The 22,399-nt window shown below is 47.9% G+C and overlaps 2 protein-coding genes and 1 gene segment (V, D, J or C); all 3 read right to left on the reverse strand.

Annotated features, from left to right (window-relative positions):
• LOC123587584 (immunoglobulin lambda-1 light chain-like) overlaps nucleotides 1-22,399 on the reverse strand; it is an 876,584-nt gene that overhangs the window by 630,925 nt on the left and 223,260 nt on the right. The gene's annotated exons all lie outside the window — the stretch shown is intronic.
• LOC123587586 overlaps nucleotides 1-22,399 on the reverse strand; it is a 1,001,573-nt gene that overhangs the window by 607,667 nt on the left and 371,507 nt on the right.
• Nucleotides 1-22,399, reverse strand: part of LOC123587588 (immunoglobulin lambda-1 light chain-like) — an 824,513-nt gene that overhangs the window by 602,780 nt on the left and 199,334 nt on the right. Inside the window, exons 1-2 of one of the 4 annotated variants that reach the window (XM_045457493.1) lie at nucleotides 14,777-14,900; nucleotides 14,381-14,665 (exon numbers count right to left, since the gene is read on the reverse strand). The exons of 1 other annotated variant lie outside the window; for it this stretch is intronic. In XM_045457493.1, coding sequence (XP_045313449.1) covers nucleotides 14,381-14,665; nucleotides 14,777-14,822 — 331 coding nt within the window. In that variant the 5' untranslated portion in view covers nucleotides 14,823-14,900. Of the gene's footprint in view, nucleotides 1-14,373; nucleotides 14,666-14,776; nucleotides 14,901-22,399 lie in introns of those variants that run through there. 2 more of the 4 variants (XM_045457492.1, XM_045457491.1) reach the window with 2 other exon arrangements.

Raw genomic sequence — 22,399 nt, forward strand, 5'->3', positions numbered from 1 at the left:
TTTAAATGTAATATAATTTAATATCCTTATGTAATATATTGAATTTAATATCACTTTTGTTATCTTATTTTATTCTCTTCTTAAATCCAGATTTAGATTTGAAGAAGTTAATTCCTTTCTCACTCTTTTCTTGCCTCCTGTTTCACATATTGACTATTTCACATGTTGACTGTTGTGCAGTTTTTACATTTAGCAGCATGGATGATGAGTAGCCTGACCCGGAACAAGAGAACTAGGAGGAGACCCTGAGGACTGGGTGTCACCGGAAACCCAACTGGGGCCTCCACCCGGGAGCTGTTAGTGCCAGCCCATGTTTTTCACGCCAAGGTTTGTTACACTTTCCCGAGCAGAAAGATGTGACCGCCACAACCAGACGAGGCAGCCTTCTGAGTCCTCAGGACCATGAAGCCTGGACGTGAGGCTCGTCTCTGCTGTCAAAGAGCCTGTTCAGAGAAGGAGCTGTGTCCCGGGTGGCACACTGAGTCGCTGGGGTTTGTCACGTCTTCTCCCCGCTTCCGGTCTCAGAAGGATCTGCATGGCACCTGTGCTTGTACCTGCCCACGCTCCTTCTCAAAGGAAACCTGAAAAGAAGCAGTGATAAAGTGCTTGTACAACCTGTGTACTTATTGCTGAAGTTTTGAGCCAGGGTCTTTAGGAAAGAAAATATTTCACCATTTATTCAAATTACCTTTTATGTTATTACGTGAATTCAGTGACTGGTTTCTTACAGAGCCTAGGATCAAAAACAGTGAACACTCTGAATTCTTTTTAAAGTCTCTAAGAAAACAAAGCATTTTTTTTTATTAAAGGTCTCCACCTCTCCTGGGTCTGCCTCCGTGTCACATCAGCACCTTGTGCCTGGGAGTGTGTGTTGGCCTGAGCTGACCAGGTGCAGACTTCCGAATGGACAGGGGCCCGAGCTGTAGTTTTATGAGATGGGAACCACCTGGCCTGTGTCTCCTCCACAGATGCCGGAGCCCACAGACCATGTCCCAACCTGAATTACAAAAGAGGATGGAGGGAAGACGAGGCATATGGTGGGGACCTGGTTGTTCAAATTGCTATCATCTGCCTCTCTGATCTGGACTCCAATCTTCCAAGCTACGTGGTTAGTCAGGGACTGAGTTCATTCCCACAAGACGCGCACTGTGTTAACCAAATCAATCCCACAATCCTCTCCCTAGTCGCCCAATAGCGTCAGGGCAGAGGGAGGGGTGATGTGATCGAGTCACGTGAAATCTGAGGCTGCTGATCGGTGGGAGACGGAGAACAAGTCTGTGTCATGCACAGGGTGTGTCGTGTGGGTGTGACCGGAGCCTGCAGAGACATTCGGTCCTCATGTGAGAAGTCAGGGTGAGGCACAATGTATTGCTTGTGTGTTCCCTTGCTTCCCCGGACAGTGTCGGCTCCCAGAGCCTGGGGACACTCCCCATCACTTCTGCACTGCGACTTGAGCTCCTAAACCAACAGAGGTCATGTAGTGAGGGTTCAGTAGATGCCATTCATGCGTATCATGTGGACAATGACTTTCCTGAGTCGGACACAGCTGTACTGTGTGTCCGGGTCAGTCCTGACACCGTGATATGAACTCGTCTGTGTCCCTCAAAACCCTGTATGGAAACCCGAACCCACATTGTGACTGTTTGAGAAAAGGCATTAAAAGATGTCATCGTGGATAATGAGGTTAAAAGGGTGTTGCCCCCATACACAGGGCTGGCGTCTTCATAGCAGAGGTAGAGGCAGCATGGGTGAGCACACATGGGAATGCCACGTGAGGACTCAGGACGAATGTAACCATTTGCAAGCCAAGGAGAGTGACCTCAGGGGAAATCAATCCTGCCACCCCGTTGAACGTGGACATTTAGGCTCCAAACTGAGAGAAGTTCACTATCTTTGGTGTAGGCATCCAGTGTGTGGTATCGCCATATGGGAGGCGTAGCAGACATGCACAACCCTCAGGGACACTGGTCCCCAGGACAACCTGCCCCAGCATCCAGGAATTTCTGTTCAGCTTGTATGAAACAGAAAATGTGTGCCTATAAGGACAGGCTTTGGGGACAGAATTGACAGGAAAAGGACCGATACTAGAGGCGGTTCATTGGGTTTGGTTTCAAGCGTCCGTTTTAGGCTAAACAAAGAGGGAAGCAACAGTTTTGACAGAAAGTGGGGCTGAAGAAGGAAAGCCCTTCACTGTGGGCACAGCAGGTTTTCGTCTCAGCAGGAATTTCTGCTCAGCTTGTGTGAAACAGAAAATGTGTGCCTATAAGGACGGGTTTTGGGGAAAGAATTGACAGGAAAAGGACCTAGACTAGAGGAGGTTCGTTGGGTTTTGTTTTCAGGCCTGAGTATTAGGTCAAGGGGGAAGCAGCCGTGTTGCTTCCAACAAAGAGGGAAGCAGAAGGTGGGAGCTACACAAGAAAAGCCCATCACTGTGGGGACAGCAGGTTTTTGTCTCACTTCCCCACAGGCCTGGAGCTCTGTGTGAGCACTGAGACTATCGTCCCATGATGCACAATAATAATCAGCCTCGTCGTCAGCCTGCAGCCCAGTGATGGTCAGGGAGCCTGAGCTGCCAGACTTGGAGCCAGAGAATCGATCGGGGACCCCGGAGGGTCGTTTGTTATTCTCATAAATCAGGAGGCTGGGGGCCGTTCCTGGGACTTGTCGGTACCAGCTCACATAATTACCACCCCCGATGTTGGAGCTGCTCCCAGTGCAGAAGATGGTGACCCTCTGGCCCAGGGACCCCGACACCGAGGGCGGCTGAGTCAACACTGACTGGGCCCAGGACCCTGGAAGGGGTAGAAACACAGAGAGGGTGATGCTGGGGTCTGGACACAAGACAGTGGAAGCAGGACCCACATGTCCTCCCAGAGCCCCTTCCAGGGTGCCCTCATCCAGTCACCTGTGCAGTGAGCGAGGAGAGTGAGAAGGAAAGGAGACCAGGCCATGGGGGTGGTCATCACCGATTCTGTCTTCTGTGCCTCACGGCTGAGCAGAGCCTCCCCTAACCTCTCCCTTCCCCTCTTCATCTTCTGAGGGAGGGAGGGCCCCCTCCATGCAAATGAGACCCCAGCCCGCTGACCCCTCCCTGGGCCTGTGTCAGTTCCCTCTGCCTGAGGATGTCAGGGGGCTGGTCGAGGGGGGGCTGTTTCAGGCCACGGGGTGAGGAGGACACAGTTGTGAGCCGTGTGCAGGGGGCACTGACAGTACAGGTGGCAGGTTTCAGTTCTCATCAGCCCGGAACCCACAGCAATGGGTCCTGTGAGCCCCCTGGTGTTCGGACTCAGAGCCGCCACTGTTTGACCTGGCAGCCAAGTGCACCAAAGAGAGCTCGTGTGCCCCCACTGCGCTGCCCACTGTACCCCGACAAGGGTCAGTCCAGGTGTCCCTCTAGGGAACCTCCCATAACCTAAGCCAGACTGGATGCTCTACTCAGACTCCTCAGGGAGACTGAGTCCACGGCCGCCTGGAGGGGTCATGGGTCAGGAAGGAGGCGGTGTCTCTACCAAAAGTCCACTTAGATCAAGATCATGCCCAGTGCAATGATGACTACCACCGGACACGTGGACCCTTCAGTGTAGGATTCTGTGTCCTTTCCTGTTACGTGATTTGTCCCGGGTTTCCAGAGCTCACCTTCTTCTAACTTTCCCGCAGCACTGAGGAGAGAGGGAGAGCTTCTGTTCAGGCTGTGGGGAGAAACAGTTGTGTGTATTCCTCGGGGCGTTACGCAAAAAAATCTTTGTCATCTGTCACTATGTCTGCTTGTTGAAAACAATAGCTCTCCTCATACTATGTGCAGTGATTCCTTCCAGGATCTTCTCTCCCAGCAAAGAGACCCAAGTCTGTAGAAGCCTTGAGTGTGACACTGACCTCAGAGCCCAAAGGACAAACTTGCAGGCCGTTCTAGGAGGGAAGGAGAGACAGCAGCAGGTGCTCTGACAAGGATCCAGTGACACAGTTTATGTGTTAGTCAGCACTTAGCCCAGTGTGCCCTTTGAATGGGTGTGTGCTCCTTTACACAAAATTTCTCTCAGTAAGATTTATTTCAGTCAATGACATCGTTATTATGAAAAGGCAGGTACAATCACTAGGATAGTTCTCTCAGCTCTGTATTTCTTACAGAGAACACAAGAAATTGTGGTTAAAAACATGGATGGAAAAACAATGCAAAAAGGATGCCTGCTATACACTTTTTGCAAAGTCATGTTTTCTTTGCCACCAGCTTGCTATGGTGGAGTTGTTCTATAAGTAGGTGAGTGTGGCATGATGTCCAATGAAAGCCCAGGGGGAGTCTGTTCCTGTGAACCGCAGCCATCTCAGTGATTCAATTACTAAGCACACACAGAGCTTCCAGGAGCGAGCGATTTGGGGTCAGACCTGTCTCTGGGGTGAGCACAGTTCTACCTAGGTTCTTTGTGTCCAGCATATTCAGGAGAGAGCAATAGTTCACCCAGCCACCATGACTAGAGGAGTGAATTTCTATTCACCAAGGCTACATGAATCTTCGGTCAAAGATCCCACATGTGAGGGTGGAGAGGTAGAGATGAGGGGGACTATGTCCCTGAGGTCACATGCATTGTGGCCCCAGTTTGAGACAGAAGAATTTTCATCCGAACTCCAACCTGGCTGGAGGTGTCACTGGGGGGACTGAGGGAGTAACAGTCCAGCATTAAGAGCACAGGGAGAGTGCGATACATCTCCCTGGGCTTTGAGCTGTGTGGGAGCAAACCTGAAGCTGCTATTCCAGAACCAATGTACTGATCAGCCTCAAGTGCTGGCTGGAGCCCAAGGGGGTCAGAGGCTGAGCTGCCCACAGCGATAGAGACTCACCCTGGGATTCCTGAGCGTCAACGTGTCTTAGGAGTGAAGGTGATCAGGGCGAGTCCCGGCTGCTCAGTGACAGGACACTGGTCACACTGGATGTCGCTGGAGTTTCCTGATGATGAGGATGCTTCCTCCTGGGCTTGTGACCCTGAGGTTGGCTGGATGAGCACAGGGAGAAAGAGAAACCAGGAAGCTACAAAATCCAGAACACCATATACTCAGATAGAAGAGAGATCCGTTTGTGTGTGTGTGTGTGTGTGTGTGTGTGTGTGTGTGTGTGTATGTGAGAGAGAGAGAGGGAGAGAAAGAGAGAGAGAATGGAAAACCTTTCCTTCAGAGGCCACACATGAAGACAAGTGTATCCCTGTCCCCTTATGTCCTCTCTGAATTTGCTGAGTGTTGTGTTGGTCCCCATGAAAACCCATCCCTGGGGCTGGCTCTCTGTATGACCGTCCAGCATTCTGGAGCTTGGAACTCAAGAAAGCCAATGTCTGGAAGGCCACTTCTCTGGCACGAGTATGAAACTTACACAAGGAGAGTAATATGGTCTGAATTAGTTCAAATAGGAATTTCACTGAATCAGAATGTCAGGCCTTGTGGATGGGCCTTCTATCCATTCTCATTCCTGTAGACACACTTCCCATAGCTGTGGGGTCTTCAGGTCTTAAGAAGCACAAGATAAGGGCTGATCACACAGCCCCTTCTTCATGCCCTTCACATCACAGCCCTCCCCCACTGTGCCTCTCGTATCCCCTGATACCTCCATTGGGTGACCGTCAGAGAGTGTCTACTGTTATTTTGCAAAAGGGTTAATGCTTGACACTGCATTGCTTGGTGCCAAAGTGTGTGGTTGAGTGAGTGTCCTGATGGTCTTAGAAACCAATATTCTCAAGACCAAGAAAAGCTGTCATGTATTGAAATATGCAGCCAATCCTTCCTTCGTTCACTATGGCAAAAGTTACCCTGTGTGCAGCCTCAGTCATTCTGAAGGAGGAAGTAATTGCATGAATCGCTTCTCTGCAAATACTCAAAGGCTGGGTGAACATTCATCTCACGGAAATACAATAATCATGTTGTCGTATTACAGAGATTGATGAGGTTGGTGGGGCAGGAACACTACAATCAGACATGAGAGCAGGAATCACATGAGGAAGTGATTTCCTGCTGGTCCATTTCTGCAACGTCTCTGTAGAGATGGACCCTGGAGAGTGGAAACTCTTGCAAGATTATAGTTTTCTCTGAAATCCTAACATAGAGATGGTTTTCGGGCCTGAAGGGCCATAGAGAGAGACGGAAGGCCTGAGGGAAGCAGGAGAAGAGGGGAGACGAGCAGAGAGTGTGTGGGGGAGGGTGCAGTGCGGAGAGTCTGAAGACTTTGGGACTCACTTTTTGTCAACGGGTGAGAGAGGAAATTGTGACTCTGACCAAGGTGCTTATTAACATGTCAGATATGGATGTGTCATCAGTAACACAAGAGACACACTTTACGGCTTGAGATTTGTGGATGAACGTGAGTACCTCTGTCACCATTTTCAGTGCAGACAACAGTACTGTGTGACCTTAGAAACTATACACGTGTCTCTGCCCCTAGATGCTGACACCGAGTTTCTGAAAATCTTGTCATTTTCTAAGTGAAAAGAACAGTAGAAACATCCTAGTTCTAATGATGTGGCTCTGGGTGGGCTCCCTGAAGCCTCCTGGTTGGCGCTGGTCCCCAGAAAGACCAAGGCTTGGTCAGAGGCTGGGCATCTTCACCCCTCATACCTGAGAGACAGGAAAAAGGCTGGCAGTGTAGTTAATGTCTGATCATGTCTCCCCGAATCCTCAATAAAATCACCAAGTACAGTGTTTGAAGAGCTTCTGGTTTGGCGACCACATCCACTCCCAGAACAGATGCACCTCAACTCCCCAGGGACTGATGCTCCGGTGCTGGGGTCGCTCCTAGACCTGACACCAGGCGGCTCTTCATGACTTGTTCCCCTGTCCCTTTCATCATATTTTTAATGAACTGAATAAAGGAGTCAGTGTTTCCCTGAGTTCTGTGAGCCCCTCAGGCGAATAAATGGAACGCATCGAGGGAGTTGTGGGAACCTCCAATTTGTCGCACGTTGGACAGAGGGTACAGGTGAGCTACTAGCTGCTGTTGGCATCAAAATGGGGAGCAGCCTCCTGGTGCTGAGCCCTTCACCTGTGCACATGTCTCCGTTTCCTGGCAGATAAACCTCGGTGTGAAATTCAGGTAAATTTGAGGACACTCTCCACATGTCCCAGAGGGTTCCTTGTTGTGGGAAAACACATAAACACACAAACATGTAATCAACGACCAGCAGTGTGTAAAGTGAATTATTCTGAGACTAGTAAAGGAGAGACAACAAGAGAGAGAGAGACTGAGGTTCATGCTGTGAAAGGATTTATTGTCCAGACCCCATAGGCCTGTGCCATCGGGCTCTATTCCCTCACCTGTGTGCGCTCCTGGGACACCTGTGCTGTCTCAGGCAACAGCATGATCTGTGTGTTATTCCTTCTTCCTCAAGGACACGGGACCCCTCAGAGGACTCCCTCCTACAGGAGCGTCCACACAAGTGTCTCAGCACAGGATGCTCAGAGACAAGGCTTTCAGCCCCAAGTGTTTTGGTCTCACTCGCTCTTCCTCTAAGACACTGTAAGGAAAGCTGCTCCCACTGCCAGGATCTGTAGCACAAGAGAAGCTTCGTGCTTGGCTGCTCATCAGAGATGAGCAGAATTCCTGCATTGACCCAGGCATCTTTGGATTCAGAGAAGCAACTGGGGACCCCGGACACTGGTGCTTATTTGAGTGTGAAGAGAACCAAAGAAGATACCAGGGAGGGCTCCCTGGCTTCTCTGGACCCTGTCTATGTAGTAGCTGCAAACACGGAATCCACTGTTCATGGTGCAGGTGAGTCTGGCTGTTGTTCCTGGAGATGCATAGAGAGGGGGTGCCTGGGTCAGCACAGGCTGGGAGAGAAGCCTGCAAACACAGACACTCAGGGGGGATGCGGCTAGAAAGGAAAAGAAAAAGCATCTGTCAGGTCACTGAGCACAGAAAGAGTGATTTGGAGCCCACCCTGTGTCCACCAGGCCTGTCCCTACCTGTGCAGTGAGGGAGGAGCTTAAGGAAGACAGGAGTCCAGGCCATGGTGGCACAGCCTCTGGTCCCCACACTGGGCTGGGCTGCCCCAGGCTCTCATTTCCCCTCCACCCCTGACACAGGAGGGGCTGTCCATGCACATGGGTCCCATTCAGTGACAGTCCAGCCCCTCCCTGAGCCCTGGTGCTGGAGCCCAGCCCACACCACACACTGAGGAGGGTGGAGGTAGGACTCACCCCCCGGGGAGAGCTCTGGAACAAGCACGTGCTGAGACAGCCCAAAGCCTCCAGGTTGGGCTCCTTTGGGTGATTGGTCGTCACTGACCAGCACTGTGGGGACCACAGGGCTGTTGCAAGCACATCCTATTAAAGTCATGTTGAAACATGAAAAATGAATACAACCAACTGTGAGCGATAGCTCCTATTAAGAATACATTGAATGCATACTTTCTCAAAAAGTTACAATTTGGCTATACTAAAAATATATTGAGTGTATAGACCAATTTTAATAGAAAAATGGAAAATGTTATTCTAGAAGCACTCCATAGAAATGCATAAGACACAGATGTTTTCACAGGGGACAACTAACAAAGCTTCGGAATTGAGAAGAATATTTTTTATTTGCTCCTTGTTTTCTCATAATATCAAAAGGTATATAATATTTCTTAGTTCCTTTACAAGGGTTATAAAACTCAAAAGTACACTTTAAAAAACGTTGCACAAAAAGGAAAATTACAGACCATTATTATTAAATAGTGATAGAAATACTCTGTGTAAAATATTAACAAAGAGACCACAATACCATACTAATAACCTGATACACAATTATTAAGTGTGATTTATTCCAATGATACAGTTGGGTCACATAGTAAGAAAATCTTTACTTACCTTCCATCTTATTACAGTAAGAGATACGATCATATTGCCCCCATTGGTCTCAAAGAGCCTTTGGCCAAATTTCACACCAAATCCTAATAAGAGCCACACAAACACAAAAACAGATCCATTTACAACATGGTAAAACACACACTCTCACACACTTATGATGTGGTCCTGAGGCCGGCATCCTTGTTCATGGAGTAGCGAGGGGACCAGTTCCACAAGGATCAAGAACTTGCAAAGGGAATCTTCACGTCCATTATTTTACAACATTATTCCTCACGTGTTAGACAATGTAACTAAAAAGCCAAAATCGATGTTTCCTACTTTGCATGGATGGGAAAGGACAAGTGGTCACTCTTGAAGTCCCAGATGGATGTCATGGCCTTAGACAGGGCTGTGCAGTGGCAGCAGTGACAGCAGAGATCTTAGTGAGTGATTAGTCTCAGTGTTGGTGACTTGCTGGTGACACTTAGTACCAGAGACACGATGGGTGGAACAAACGCAGCAGAGAAGAGGTCTTGTCCCACGTGACTGGGTGAAAAGCCCTGTGCAAGGTGTGGGGCAGTGACTCCGGATCTGAAGTGATTATTTCCTCCCACTCTGGCTGCATCCTATGTGATGTCAATCTTCACATGGATGGGGCATCTGTCCCACACCCAGAATAGGACATATTGCAGAGGTTTCCAGTGGGGACCTTGGCTCAAGTGACCAGGTTACTAAGAGATGGGTTGTGAGTCTGGTGTCGCTGCCCCTGCTCCTTGATGACCTGAGGAGAGAGCATGTCCTGTGTGACCTCAGGGGCTGCTTTCTGTAAAATCTGGCAAAGGCTCCCTGTATAAAGGACTGAAGGAGACACTCCAGGACATGGTGGCCAGCACACAGAGCTCTGTTCCCTGAGGTTCCGTTGAAGGGATTCTGCCCACAAGCTGCCTTATCCTCTGGCCAGGTCCTGAGAGCCCACCTCCTCCTGGGAAATGCGCTCTGTCTATTCCTTGTGTATAAGCCTGCAATTCTCCAGACGCCAGAGGGAAAAAGGAAGAAGTGATCCACGTTGGAAGCAATGTGGTGATGCAGCCAGATGCAGGGGCTCAGAGGGCAATGGACGCTCCCAGGTGGAGGCAGGTCACACAGCCCTGAGGCTCCAGTGTGCCTACTGCCCCCCAGGCAGCTTAGCTGCCGACCCTCACTCTGCAGGCCCCTGTTCGCTCGGCTCCCCTGCTGCCCTAGGCACCGTGTCCTCCAGCTGCTGTGATCCCCTGTGCACACCAAGCAGAATGTTCATTTGGACAGCAGTCGTACTGATGTTGTGACCCATGGGAGTGGAGTATGAAAGGGCCTTTCTGGGTCCCTTATTGGAACCATGACACTCTCACGTTTGGAAATGTATCTCAGTGGAAGCTTGTGATTTGGTTCGAAATGTCCATCTCTGCCAACAGTATCCCCAGAACTGCTCTGTGTCTCCTGTTCACAGATGCTGCACGTGGTAAATGTAAGGACAGCGAAGGGGTGTCGCTGGGACACACATATGGGGACACGGCCCGTGTGCATGTGCGGCGTGCAGGGGAGCTGGGACAAAGAGGTCTTTACAGAGCTGTGGTACGTAAGGGGGGAGCTCTAGGGTGAGCCGAGGGATGTCCCTGAGAGAGGAGCCCTGGGTCAGAGGTCAGGGCATGTGTCAAGGCCCGAGAAACAGGGGTGGCTGCTTGTTGATGACTCTAGTGGACATCCACTGGAGGTCTACGAGGTAGGCCAACTGACCACCTGAATCCAGCATCTCCAAATGGAATCGAAAGGCAAACCTAGGAAGAGAAATATACCTTCCTTAACCCTGAAATCTGGTTGGACTCGTTGTGCATGCGTGTGCATGTACGTATATTCAAGGGCCACAATATATGAATACTTCACGTGAAACATCTGATCCTTGTCTTTCATAGTGAGTCAGGTGATGACCCAACATGCTCCATGACCTTGAGAGTTTAGTTTGTCCTTTGTAGCACTAGGTGTCTGCAGCTTACTGCTACGTCCTTGGTGCTCAGGAAATGGTTTTGAATGAAAAGGAATAGATCAGTGAATTAAAAAAGGAAAAAATACCAATCTCCACGTTCTTTACCTTGTGGCTAAAGCTGGCATCGTTCTTTCTTTCTTTTGGGCCATCATCATCCATTCAAATTGTGAACCACACACACGGGCGTCATCTTGGACACGTCCTGCGACCTCACACACAGCCTCCAGGTCATTCCTAAATCCAGCGTTTTCCACACCAAAAGCCATGTTACAATGTACACGCTGCCCAAAGCAATCTATACACTCCATGCAATTCCCATGAAAATTCCAGAGACATTTTTCACAGAAATGGAAAAAATCTCCTGACTTTTATACACAACCAGAAAGACCCCAAATTGCCAGACAATATTGAGAGAGAAGAACAAAGCTGGAGGCACCAGACTCCCTGCTTTTGAGTTATATTACAAAGCTATAGTAATGAAAACCAGTAGGGCATTGGCCTAGAAAGAAACACGTGGATTGATGCGACAGAATAAAAAGACCAGATGAATCAAACAAGACCCCTCTTCCCCAGTTTTCTAGTAGTCACCTCCCTGACTGTGGTCCCGCTCAAGATTCTGCCTGCAAACGTTTTTGTTCTGTGCGATGGCCCAGATGTCTGTGCCTGGCCTCAGGCCTGGGGAAGGGTGCCATGGGGTTGGAGGGAGAAAGGTGATGTAAGGGAGTGAGTCAGAGCTGAGCACTCCCGGGGCCCCTGAGGCCCAGGTGAGGGACAGTCACACTGCAATGTGGACCGTGTTTCCTTAGTATATGAGAGCCATTCGAGTATTTTCCTGCTGGCCTGGCCCAGAGCCCAGTCCTTTCAGGGCAGTCTGAGCAGCCCACCGTTGACCCCAGTCCTGGTCACCCAGTTGCTCTGACAACACACAGCATCCCTAGAGGACGCTGTGACCTTTGCAGACGGATATTTGAGCTTTCAGTGTCCAGGGAAGGAGCATGAGTGCATCCTCTCCTGGGTGCTTGGGATGGAGACGTTAATTTTCTTCAGGTCCCTAACAGCGTCCAGGCTGCTCACCATAGGGCTTAATTTACAGTGTTTATGTTCCTGGACATATTAGTGTTCCCTGACAATGGGTTGGCTTGCTGCAGGGCCCTGGAATCACTACCAGTCTCCAGTCTGAATTTGTTTTAATGTTTGCTTTGTTTTCAAGACACAGGGAGACAGAAAGATACAGAAAGAGCAGGGAGTTAGAGAGAGAGAGCGGGAGACACAGAATCAGAAGCAGGCTCCAGGCTCTGATTTCGTGGCACAGAGCCCAAGGCAGAGCTTCGGCTCACGAACCACGAGACCATGACCTGAGCCAGATTCCTAAGCTTAATCGACCGGGCCACCCAGGCATGCCTACCAGTCTCCAATCAAAACCAATTTCAAGGCCTCATATTTCCCAGGTTCACTCCCGGTTCCTATGTGATAAAAAGTCCATGGGGGTTATCCTTGAACTTTGAATACTTTTTGCTGTTGCTGCTGTATTATGAGGATGTCCTGTTATCCCACCACCTCCATGGTACAGGCTCTGGGGCATTTGAAGTCTCCGTTTGTCAACAGACTACCTGTTCTCCGCAGAGAAGTATCCACTGTACTTAATTCCCAATCTGGGCGTTGACCAGGCCTTTATACTTAGTCTGGAATTTAATTTTCTTCTCTGGTATACTCCTGACCCATTTGCCTCTCTATTGGTCCAGTTTTGTAAGTGTTCTCAGGATGAACATTGATATAAACCATTATACAGTACAGGGGAATCTACCTTCTTAGAAATTTGTTCTCTGCTCATCCATTAAGGGGCATTCAGGGAAGGGAATCCCACTCACATTCAACCCTATTATCTTTATTTGGTAAATGTTCCATGGGTTAACAGTGAAAAGGCAACAAAATGTCTGGATTTCTTCCGGTAACACCAGGGTTCTCTCCACAAGGTAGGATGGGTTCATAGGCTTTTTTCTCTAAAATATGAGATTCCTTTCAGCATCATTCCAGACCAAGTCAGAGGGAAAACAAAGACAGAGAAAGCCTAGAACACATGCAGTTACACCCTACTGGTCTCACCCTGGTAATTACATCTGCAACAGTCTCATTTCCAAGTAAGGTCTCATCCTGAAATACGGGAGTTTTTAGAACTTTTGATCACATGAATTGTTGGAGACACAGTTCAACGCGTAACAATTAATATCCAGAGTTTATTCAGATTTTTTAGTTTTTACCAAGTGGCCTTTTTCTGTTGTATGATCCAGTTTAAGATTCTTTGTGACATTGAGTTGTGAATTGACCTTAAGCTTCTCTTACTGTGACACTTCTTCAGACTGTCCCTCTTGTTGGTGCCTTTGTGCATACTTACTGAGTGGGGGTTATGCCTGATGTCATTCAAGCCAAGGGTTTACACCTGTTCCCTGAAATCTCTGCACAGGAATGTGTCTCATGTGATTCCATATATTTATACCATCAGTGAACAATATGGACGGCAGACATATGTGTAGACACTGAGTTACAACCCAGTCCTTTTATGTTCCTGTGGTTGAAATCTTTCTAGTTTTGCCTCATGGGGGCCCTTTAAGTTGGTTCGTGAGCTCGTAGACACTCCCTGTCCTTGTGTGTGCTCACACGGGTATGTGTGGTGGTTGTGCGCTGATTTGCTTGCGTATGTTTGGGAGACAAGGACAGACAATGACAGAGTGTCATTTAAGGGCCATTAGTATCATATAGAATAATCCGTGGCTCAGAGTGTTTTCCTCTGTTCACATGATTCATTCTTTTTCAGCGTTTAGCACCCCTGCGACCTACAGATGTTTGCAGAGTTTTGCTTCTTCCAATGTTGGATATAATTATCAAATTATTTATAAAAGTGGCACCTCCTTGGTGACCTCTTAGTTGGTTCCTGGTTTGGATGATTATTTTAAACCTAGAATAAATATCCATGTGCCAAGTTTAGGTTACTCTCAGGCTTTAGTGATTAGCAATCAGTTGTTATAAACATTGAAGTGTAGGGTTTTTCCTACGGACAAAATTTATGAAACTTATCCTCATAATTTTATAATTTTAAATTGGCCTTTTTTCACAAATAATAGATAAGAAGAAGAGACTAGCCAGTGCCATGGAGGTAATAGTACCAGATGCAAATAAGGCTGACGTATTTTTCAGGCACCACATGGGTAGAGTTCAGAGAAAAAATGAAAATGGTTCATTTATTTTTGTATCAGAAGGAAATATTGATATGATCTGGCCTAGAAGTAAAATACCTCAGCTGATAAAACAAGAGATTTGTCTTCCATCAAGACTCTGTGTCGGAAGGGTTTTCTGAGCATGACTTTGAGGACAGAGAGGACAGGAGGAACCTCACTCACGGGAGGTGCCCTTGCATGGACCTGCGTCCAAGTCATCAGCCACGGAATGAGCAGAATCACAGCCTGAGCTGAGGAGGCAACTGCTGATGTGTTTCCCTCTTTACAGATGAGTAACTAGGTTTTTGTCTCACTTCCCCACAGGCCTGGACCACTGTGTAAGCTCTGCCACTGCTGTACCACGATGAGCAGTAATAATCAGCCTCGTCCTCGGCCTGGAGCCCAGTAATGGTCAGGGTGCCTGTGCTGCCAGACTTGGAGCCGGAGAATCGATCAGGGACCCCAGAGGGTCGGTTGTTATTATAATAGATGATGGTTTTGGGGGCCATTCCTGGGATTTGTTGGTACCAGTACACGTAACTACCAACTCCAGTGCAGGAGATGGTGACCCTCTGGCCCAGGGCCCCAGACACTGAGGATGGTTGGTTCGGCCCCGACTGAGCCCAAATCCCTGGAAAGAGAAACAACAGAGAGGATATTCCTGGGGTCTAGAGACAAGAGGAGGAATCCGGCCCACACTTGTGCTTCCGGGACCCCTTCCCATGTCCCCACATCAAGTCACCTGTGCAGTGAGCGAGGAGGGTGAGGAGGAGAGGGGACCAGGCCATGGTGGAGGTCAGCACCGATCCTGCCTTCTGTTGCCTCACAGCTGAGCAGAGCCTCCCTTCACCTCTCCCTTCACCTCTTGATCTGTTGAGAGGGGGAGGGCCCAACCATGCAAATGCGACCCCCCTGTTTTCTGACTCCTCACTGACTTCTTTAGGTGCCTCTGTCTGAGGATGTCAGGGGGATGGGCAGGGTAGGGGCAATTTCAGGGTAGGGGTGGGGAGGTCACAGATGTGAGCCCTGAGCAGAGGGCACAGGCAGTGGCAGGAGGCAGTTCTCATCTCTGATCTACCATGACCCCCTCAGAAACAGGCCTTGAGTGCCCCCTAGCGTCCAGAAACAGACATGCCAGTTTATGACTTGAGCAGAGCCCATCAGAGACCACTTCTGCCTCCCACTGCTCTAGCCACTCTCCTCTGCCTAAGCGTTAGACCAGGTCTCCCAACGTGGACCCCTACCACCTCAAGGCAGACTCTGTTCTGCTCAGACTCCTGGGGGTGAGCCTGTCCATGGCTCCCTTGACTGCTCATGGATCAGGATTGAAGAGTTGTCTCTACACACATTCCTCTAACAGTAAAGGTGTATCGAAAGGGGAAGGAGGTAACTGGATATGACAGCAGAGCCAGGGCTCCAGGCACCCATGCCAATGCAGGAAGCAGCAGAGAGCAGAGGGCAGCTCACATGGGGACTTTGGCAGATGGGACCTGACCTTGATGAGATTATTCTTTACATGTGCTTCTTACCCAGAAGGAGTGTGTTGATTCACACTCTATCCCGGCATCTATGTCAATGTGCTCATTGTCAGACATCTCAGTGATTCCAGTTTTCTCTCCCAAAGTGCATCAGGAAATATCAGTGGAATCCTAAGGATCCCATTTGGGCAACTGCTCTAGGATTCATGTATATTCTTTCTGAATTCCCTCCCAAATCCATGGTAGCTCTGTTCCGGAGACCTTGCAAAGGACCTGGTTCCAGGCTATGTCTTCCGTGGTGGTCAAGAGGAACTTGAATGTCTTTCTGGTGCTTTTATTCTATGGCATCAATCTATGTGTCTTTGAGTACGATACCACATTTGTTTTCATGAGTACAGCTTTGTAATATAATTTGAAAGTGCGAAGTTTGGTGTCTTGAGGTTTGTTCCTTCTCAAGATTGCTTTGGCAATTTGGGGTCTTTTCTGGTTCTATACAAACTTCAGGGTTTTTTAAATTTCTGTGAAAAATGTCAATGAAATTTCCATGGGGATTGCATTGAATTTATAGAGTGCTTTGGGTAGTGTGGACACTTTTGCATTATATTTTGAGGAAATCCCTGGATTTTGGAATTACCTGGAGGCTGTGTGTGAGGCCTAAGGGTTTGTCTAAGATGACCTCCATCTCTGTGCTTAAAAATGTGGATGGATTATGATGATTCAAATGAACGGAGAGATACTAGTTTTGGCAATAAGGTAAAGAATGTGGATATGTGTATTTTTTCTTTTTTTATTCACTGATGTATTCTTTTTAATTCAAAACCTTTGCTGGCCACCAGCTAAGCACTGATAAGCTGCAGATACGTAGTGCTGCGAGGACAAATAAAACTGTCAAGGTCGTGGAGCATGTTGGGTTTTCATGTGAGTCACTATGACAGACAAGGAGGAAATGTTTCATGGGAGGTAATCAATGGGAAGCATGAAATATTTATAGGACTAGAGCACACAGTGCTATGTTAACCGAATGTCGATGACTAGAAGTGTAAGTGTGTATAACTGTATCTTATGTTTTATTTATACGTAGTATATGTTATATATATATATATATATATATATGTGTGTGTGTGTGTGTGTGTGTGTGTGTGTGTGTGTGTGATATAAACCCCAGGAGATATATCCTAGATGTATTGTCATGAACAGTGCAGAGATGGATTAGATAAACCACTGGGGAAAATCATTGTATGAATATTTACAGTTGGAGTAGAACCTTGTGTGACACAAAGAAGGACTGGAGACGGATCTGGTGTGAGTAATTATAATACATTGCACACTGAGAAAGGAGGGCTTAGAGCACCAGGAACTTCATGGGACTGAGCTCTGTCGGATAGTAAGGTCTGTCTGGAAAATACCTGTTGGGGTATTTTCCTGCTGGCCTGCCTCACAGCCCTGTCCTCTCAGTGCCAGTGTGAACAGGCCACCGCTGACCCCGGTCCTGGTCACCCAGCTGCTCTGACAACACACAGCATCCCTAGAGGACACTCTGACCTTTGCAGATGGATACTTGAGCTTTCAGTGCCCAGGGAAGGAGCATGAGTGCATCCTCTCCTGGGTGCTTGGGATGGAGACATTAATTTTCTTCAGGTCCCTAACAGCGTCCAGGCTGCTCACCATAGGCTTAGTTTACAGTGTTTATGTTCCTGGACATATTAGTGTTCCCTGACATTGGATTTGCTTGCTGCAAGGCCCTGGCATCACTACCAGTCTCCAATCTGAATTTGTTTTAATGTTTTTTTTTTTTTTAAGACATAGACAGAAAGAGGAGACAGAAAGAGCAGGGAGTTACAGAGAGAGAGCAGGAGACACAGAATCAGAAGCAGGCCCCAGGTTCTGATTTCGTGGCACAGAGCCCAAGGCAGAGCTTCGGCTCACGAACCACGATATCATGACCTGAGCCAAATTCCTAAGCTTAACCGACTGAGCCACCCAGGCACCCCTACCTGTCTCCAATCAAAACCAATTTCAAGGCCTCATATTTTCCAGGTTCACTCCCGGTTCATAGGTGATAAAAAGTCCTTGGGGGGTTATTCAAAGTCCTTGAACTTTGAATACTTTTTGCTGTTGTTGCTGTATTATGAGGATCTCCTGTTATATCCCATCACCTCCATGGTACAGGCTCTGGGGCCTTTGAAGTCTCTGTTTGTCAAAAGACTACCGGCTCTCCGCAAACAAGTACCCAGGGTACTCACTTCCCAATCTGGGGTTTGACCAGGCCTTTATACTTAGTCTGGAATTTAATTTTCTTCTCTGCTATACTCATGACCCATTTGCCTCTCTATTAGTCCAGTTTTGTTATTGTTCTCGTGTGAACATGATATAAACCCTTATACCGTTCAAGGGACCTCTATTTTCTTAGAAATTCTTTCTCTGCTTATCCATTAAGGGGCACTGAGGAAAGGGAATCCCACTCACATTCAACACTATTATCTGTATATGGTAAATGTTCCATGGGTTCACAGTGAAAAGACAACAAAATGTCTAGATTTTTCCGGTAATACCAGGGTTCTCTGGACAAGGTAGGATGGGTTCATAGGCCTTTTTCTCTAAAATGGTGAAATTCTTTCAGCATGATTCCAGACGGAGTCAGAGGAAAAACAAAGACAGAGAAAGCCTAGGACACATGCAGTTACACTCTACTGGTCTCACCCTGGTAATTACATCTGCAACAGTCTCATTTCCAAGTAATGTCTCATCCTGAAATATGGGAGTTTTTAGAACTCTTAATCGCATGAATTGTTGGAGACACAGATCAACTCATAATTAATATCCACAGTTTATTCAGATTTTCTTAATTTTTCCCTAATGTCCTTTTTCTGTTGTATGATCCAGTTTATGATTCTTTGCGACATTGAGTTGTGAATTGTCCTTAAGCTTCTCTTACTGTGACTCTTCTTCAGACTGTCCCTCTTGTTGGTGCCTTTGTCCATACTTACTGAGTGGGGGCTATGCCTGACGTCATTCAAGCCAAGGGTTTACACCTGTTCCATGAAATCTGTGGATGGGAATGTGTCTCGTGTGATTCCATATATTTATACCATCAGTGAACAATATGGACGGCAGACATATGTGTAGACACTGAGTTACAACCCAGTCCTTTTATGTTCCTGTGGTTGAAATCTTTCTAGTTTTGCCTCATGGGGGCCCTTTCGGTTGGCTCGTGAGCTCTTAGACACAACCTGTCCTTGTGTATGTGCGCACATGTGCACGTGTGGCGGTTGTGCACTGATTTGGTTGCGTTCGTTTGGGAGACAATGCCAGACAATGACAGAGTGTCATTTAAGGGCCATTAGTATCATATAGAATAATTCTGTGGCTCAGAGTGTTTTCCTCTGTTCACATAATTAATTCTTTTTCAGCGTTTAGCACCCCCGCGACCTACAGATGTTTGCAGAGTTTTGCTTCTTCCAAAGTTGGATATAATTATCAAATTATTTATAAAAGTGGCACCTCCTGGGTGACCTGTTGTTGGTTCCTGGTTTGGGTGATTATTTTAAACCTAGAATAAATATCCATGTGCCAAGTTTAGGTTGCTTTCAGGCTTTAGTGATTAGGAATAAGTTGTTATCAACATTAAAGTGCAGGGTTTTTCTTGCACTTTTTTCATTTTCTGACACTAATAAGGTCCTCCGTACACATCCTGCACCATTGCTGTCTGGGTATTAAGATTCCCTCTAGGAAGCCCCATGTCTTCCTGGGAGAATAGTATTAGAAGGTAATATCTGGGAAAATGCATCTCAGGCCTTATGGGGCATCATTGCTTCCGGTTTCACTCAGCTGACGCATGAAGGACAAATACATGAGGAGACTGAGCCAGGACCGTGGACATATCGGTGACTGTGTCCAAATGCAAGTCTCTGTCTCCATCAAACTTCACACGTCGTCAGACTGTCATCTGCGGCTCTAATCCGTGACCACATCCTCTCCCCAGCCTCCTCCTTTGGTTGTATCTGTGACTTTCCTTTCCTCAAGTGACAACTGTGGCTCCAGGACCACATTCCATCCATTTACTTCATTGTTCGGTGACAGTACACAGTGCAGTCACGTCACGATCGTCAACCTGCCCCCCCCCCCCACCACGGGACACAACCTTAGTTACTAGAGGACAGAACGTTCGTGCAGTTTCTTATGTCTTTACACGTAGAGGCTCCACTCACTTTCAGCCACTCGGCTCAGCGGCTCGCCCCACCCCTGCACTGACGTGGGTTCTCTCGTGTTACTGCAGCTACATGAGTTTTGTCACCTTCTACTTTCCATCATGTGCCCCAAATTCCTACATTTTTCTACGTACACATTAAGTTTCTGACATGGGGCGTGTACAGTGTTCAGTGAATTCTGACAATGACAGAGGGTCATTTAAGGGCCATTAATATCACATAGAATAATTCTGTGGCTCAGAATGTATTACTCCGTTCACATGATTAACTCCTTTTCAGCGTTTAGGACCTCCACGACCTGCAGATGTTTGCAGAGTTTTGCTTCTTCCAATGTTTGATATAACTATCAAATTATTTGTAAAAGTGGCACCTCCTGGGTGACCTCTTAGTTGGTGTCTGGTTTGGGTGATTGAATTTAAACCTGGAATAAGTATCCATGTGCCAAGTTTAAGTTGCTTCCAGGCCTTAGTGATTAGGAATCAGTTGTTATAAACATTGAAGTGCAGGGTTTTTCCTATGGACAAAAGTTTTGAAACTTATCTTCATAATTTTATACTTTTAAATTGGCATTTTTTCACAAATAAGAGATAACAAGACAACACTAGCCACCGCCAATGAGATAATAGTTCCAGATGCAAATAAGGCTGACTTATTCTTCAGGCACCTCATGGGTAGAGTTCAGAGGAAAAATGAAAATGCTTCATTTCTTTTTATATCAGAGAGAAAAATTGATATGATCTGGCCTAGAAGTAAAATACCTAAGCTGAGAAAACAAGACATTTCTCTTTCATGAAGACCCCTTGTGTCAGAAGTGTTTTCTGAGAGTGACTTTGAGACAGAAAGGACAGGAGGAACCTCACTCACGGGAGGTGCCCTTGCATGGACCTGCGCCCAAGTCATCAGACACGGAATGAGCAGAATCACAGGCTGAGCTGAGGAGGCAACTGCTGATGTGTTTCCCTCTTTACAGATGAGTAACTAGGTTTTTGTCTCACTTCCCCACAGGCCTGGACCACTGTGTAAGCTCTGCCACTGCTGTACCACGATATGCAGTAATAATCAGCCTCGTCCTTGGCCTGGAGCCCAGTGATGGTCAGGGTGGCTGTGCTGCCAGACGTGGAGCCGGAGAATCGATCAGGGACCCCGGCGGGTCGGTTGTTACTATTATAGATGATGGTTTGGGGGGCCATTCCTGGGATTTGTTGGTGCCAACCCACGTAACTCTCAACTCCAGTGCAGGAGATGGTGACCCTCTGGCTCAGGGCCCCAGACACTGAGGATGGTTGATTCGGCCCCGACTGAGCCCAAATCCCTGGTAAGAGAAACAGCAGAGAGGATATTCCTGGGGTCTAGAGACAAGAGGAGGAATCAGGGGTGCACTTGTGTCCCCTTCCCGTGTCCCCACATCAAGTCACCTGTGCAGTGAGCGAGGAGGGTGAGGAGGAGAGGGGACCAGGCCATGGCGGAGGTCAGCACCGATCCTGCCTTCTGTTGCCTCACAGCTGAGCAGAGCCTCCCTTCACCTCTCCCTTCACCTCTTCATCTGTTGAGAGGGGGAGGGCCCAACCATGCAAATGCGACCCCCCTGTTTTCTGACTCCTCACTGACTTCTTTAGGTGCCTCTGTCTGAGGATGTCAGGGGGATGGGCAGGGTAGGGGCAATTTCAGGGCAGGGGGTGGGGAGGTCACAGATGTGAGGCCTGAGCAGAGGGCACAGGCAGTGGCAGGTGGCAGTTCACAGCTCTGATCTACCCTGACCCCTCAAAGAGGCCTTGAGTGCCCCCTAGCGTCCAGACACAGACATGCCAGTTTATGATGTGAGCAGAGCCCATCAGAGACCACTTCTGCCTCCCCACTGCTCTAGCCACTCTCCCCTGCCTCAGGGCTAGACCAGGTGTCCCCACTTGTGGCCCCCCATCATCTCAGGGCAGACTCTCTGTTCTACTCAGACTCCTGGGGTGAGACTGTCCATGGCTCCCTTGACTGTTCATGGATCAGGCCTGAGGAGTTGTCTCTACACACATTCCTCTAACAGTAAAGGTGTATCAAAAGGGGAAGGAGGTATCTGGATATGACAGCGGACACAGGGCTCCAGGCGCCCGTGCCAATGCAGGAAGCAACAGAGAGCAGAGGGCAACTCCCATGGGGGCCTTTGGCAATTGGGACCTGACCCTGGTGAGATCGTTCTTTACATGTGCTTCTTACCCAGATGGAGTGTGTTGATTCACACTCTATCGCGGCATCTATGTCAATGTGCTCATTGTCACACGTCTGAGTCATTCCAGTTTTCTCTCCCAAAGTGCATCAGGAATTATCAGTGAGATCCTAAAGATCCCATTTGGGGCATCTGCTCTAGGATTCATGTATACTCTTTCTGAATTCCTTCCCAAATCCATGGTAGCTCTCTTTTGGAGACCTTGCAAAGGTCCTGTTTTCAGCCTATGTCTTCCATGGTGGTCAAGAGGAACTTGAATGACTTTCTGGGGTTTTTATTCTATGGCATGAATCTATGTGTCTCCTGAGAACAATACCACATTGGTTTTCATGACCACAGCTTTGTAATATAATTTGAAAGTGCAAAGTATGGTGTCTCAAGGTTTGTTCCTTCTCAAGATAGCTTTGGCAATTTGGGGTCTTTACTGGTTCTATACAAAATTCAGGTTTTTTTTCTTTTTTATC

This window comes from Leopardus geoffroyi, chromosome D3, assembly GCF_018350155.1.
Source record: "Leopardus geoffroyi isolate Oge1 chromosome D3, O.geoffroyi_Oge1_pat1.0, whole genome shotgun sequence".
Lineage (NCBI taxonomy): Eukaryota > Metazoa > Chordata > Mammalia > Carnivora > Felidae > Leopardus > Leopardus geoffroyi.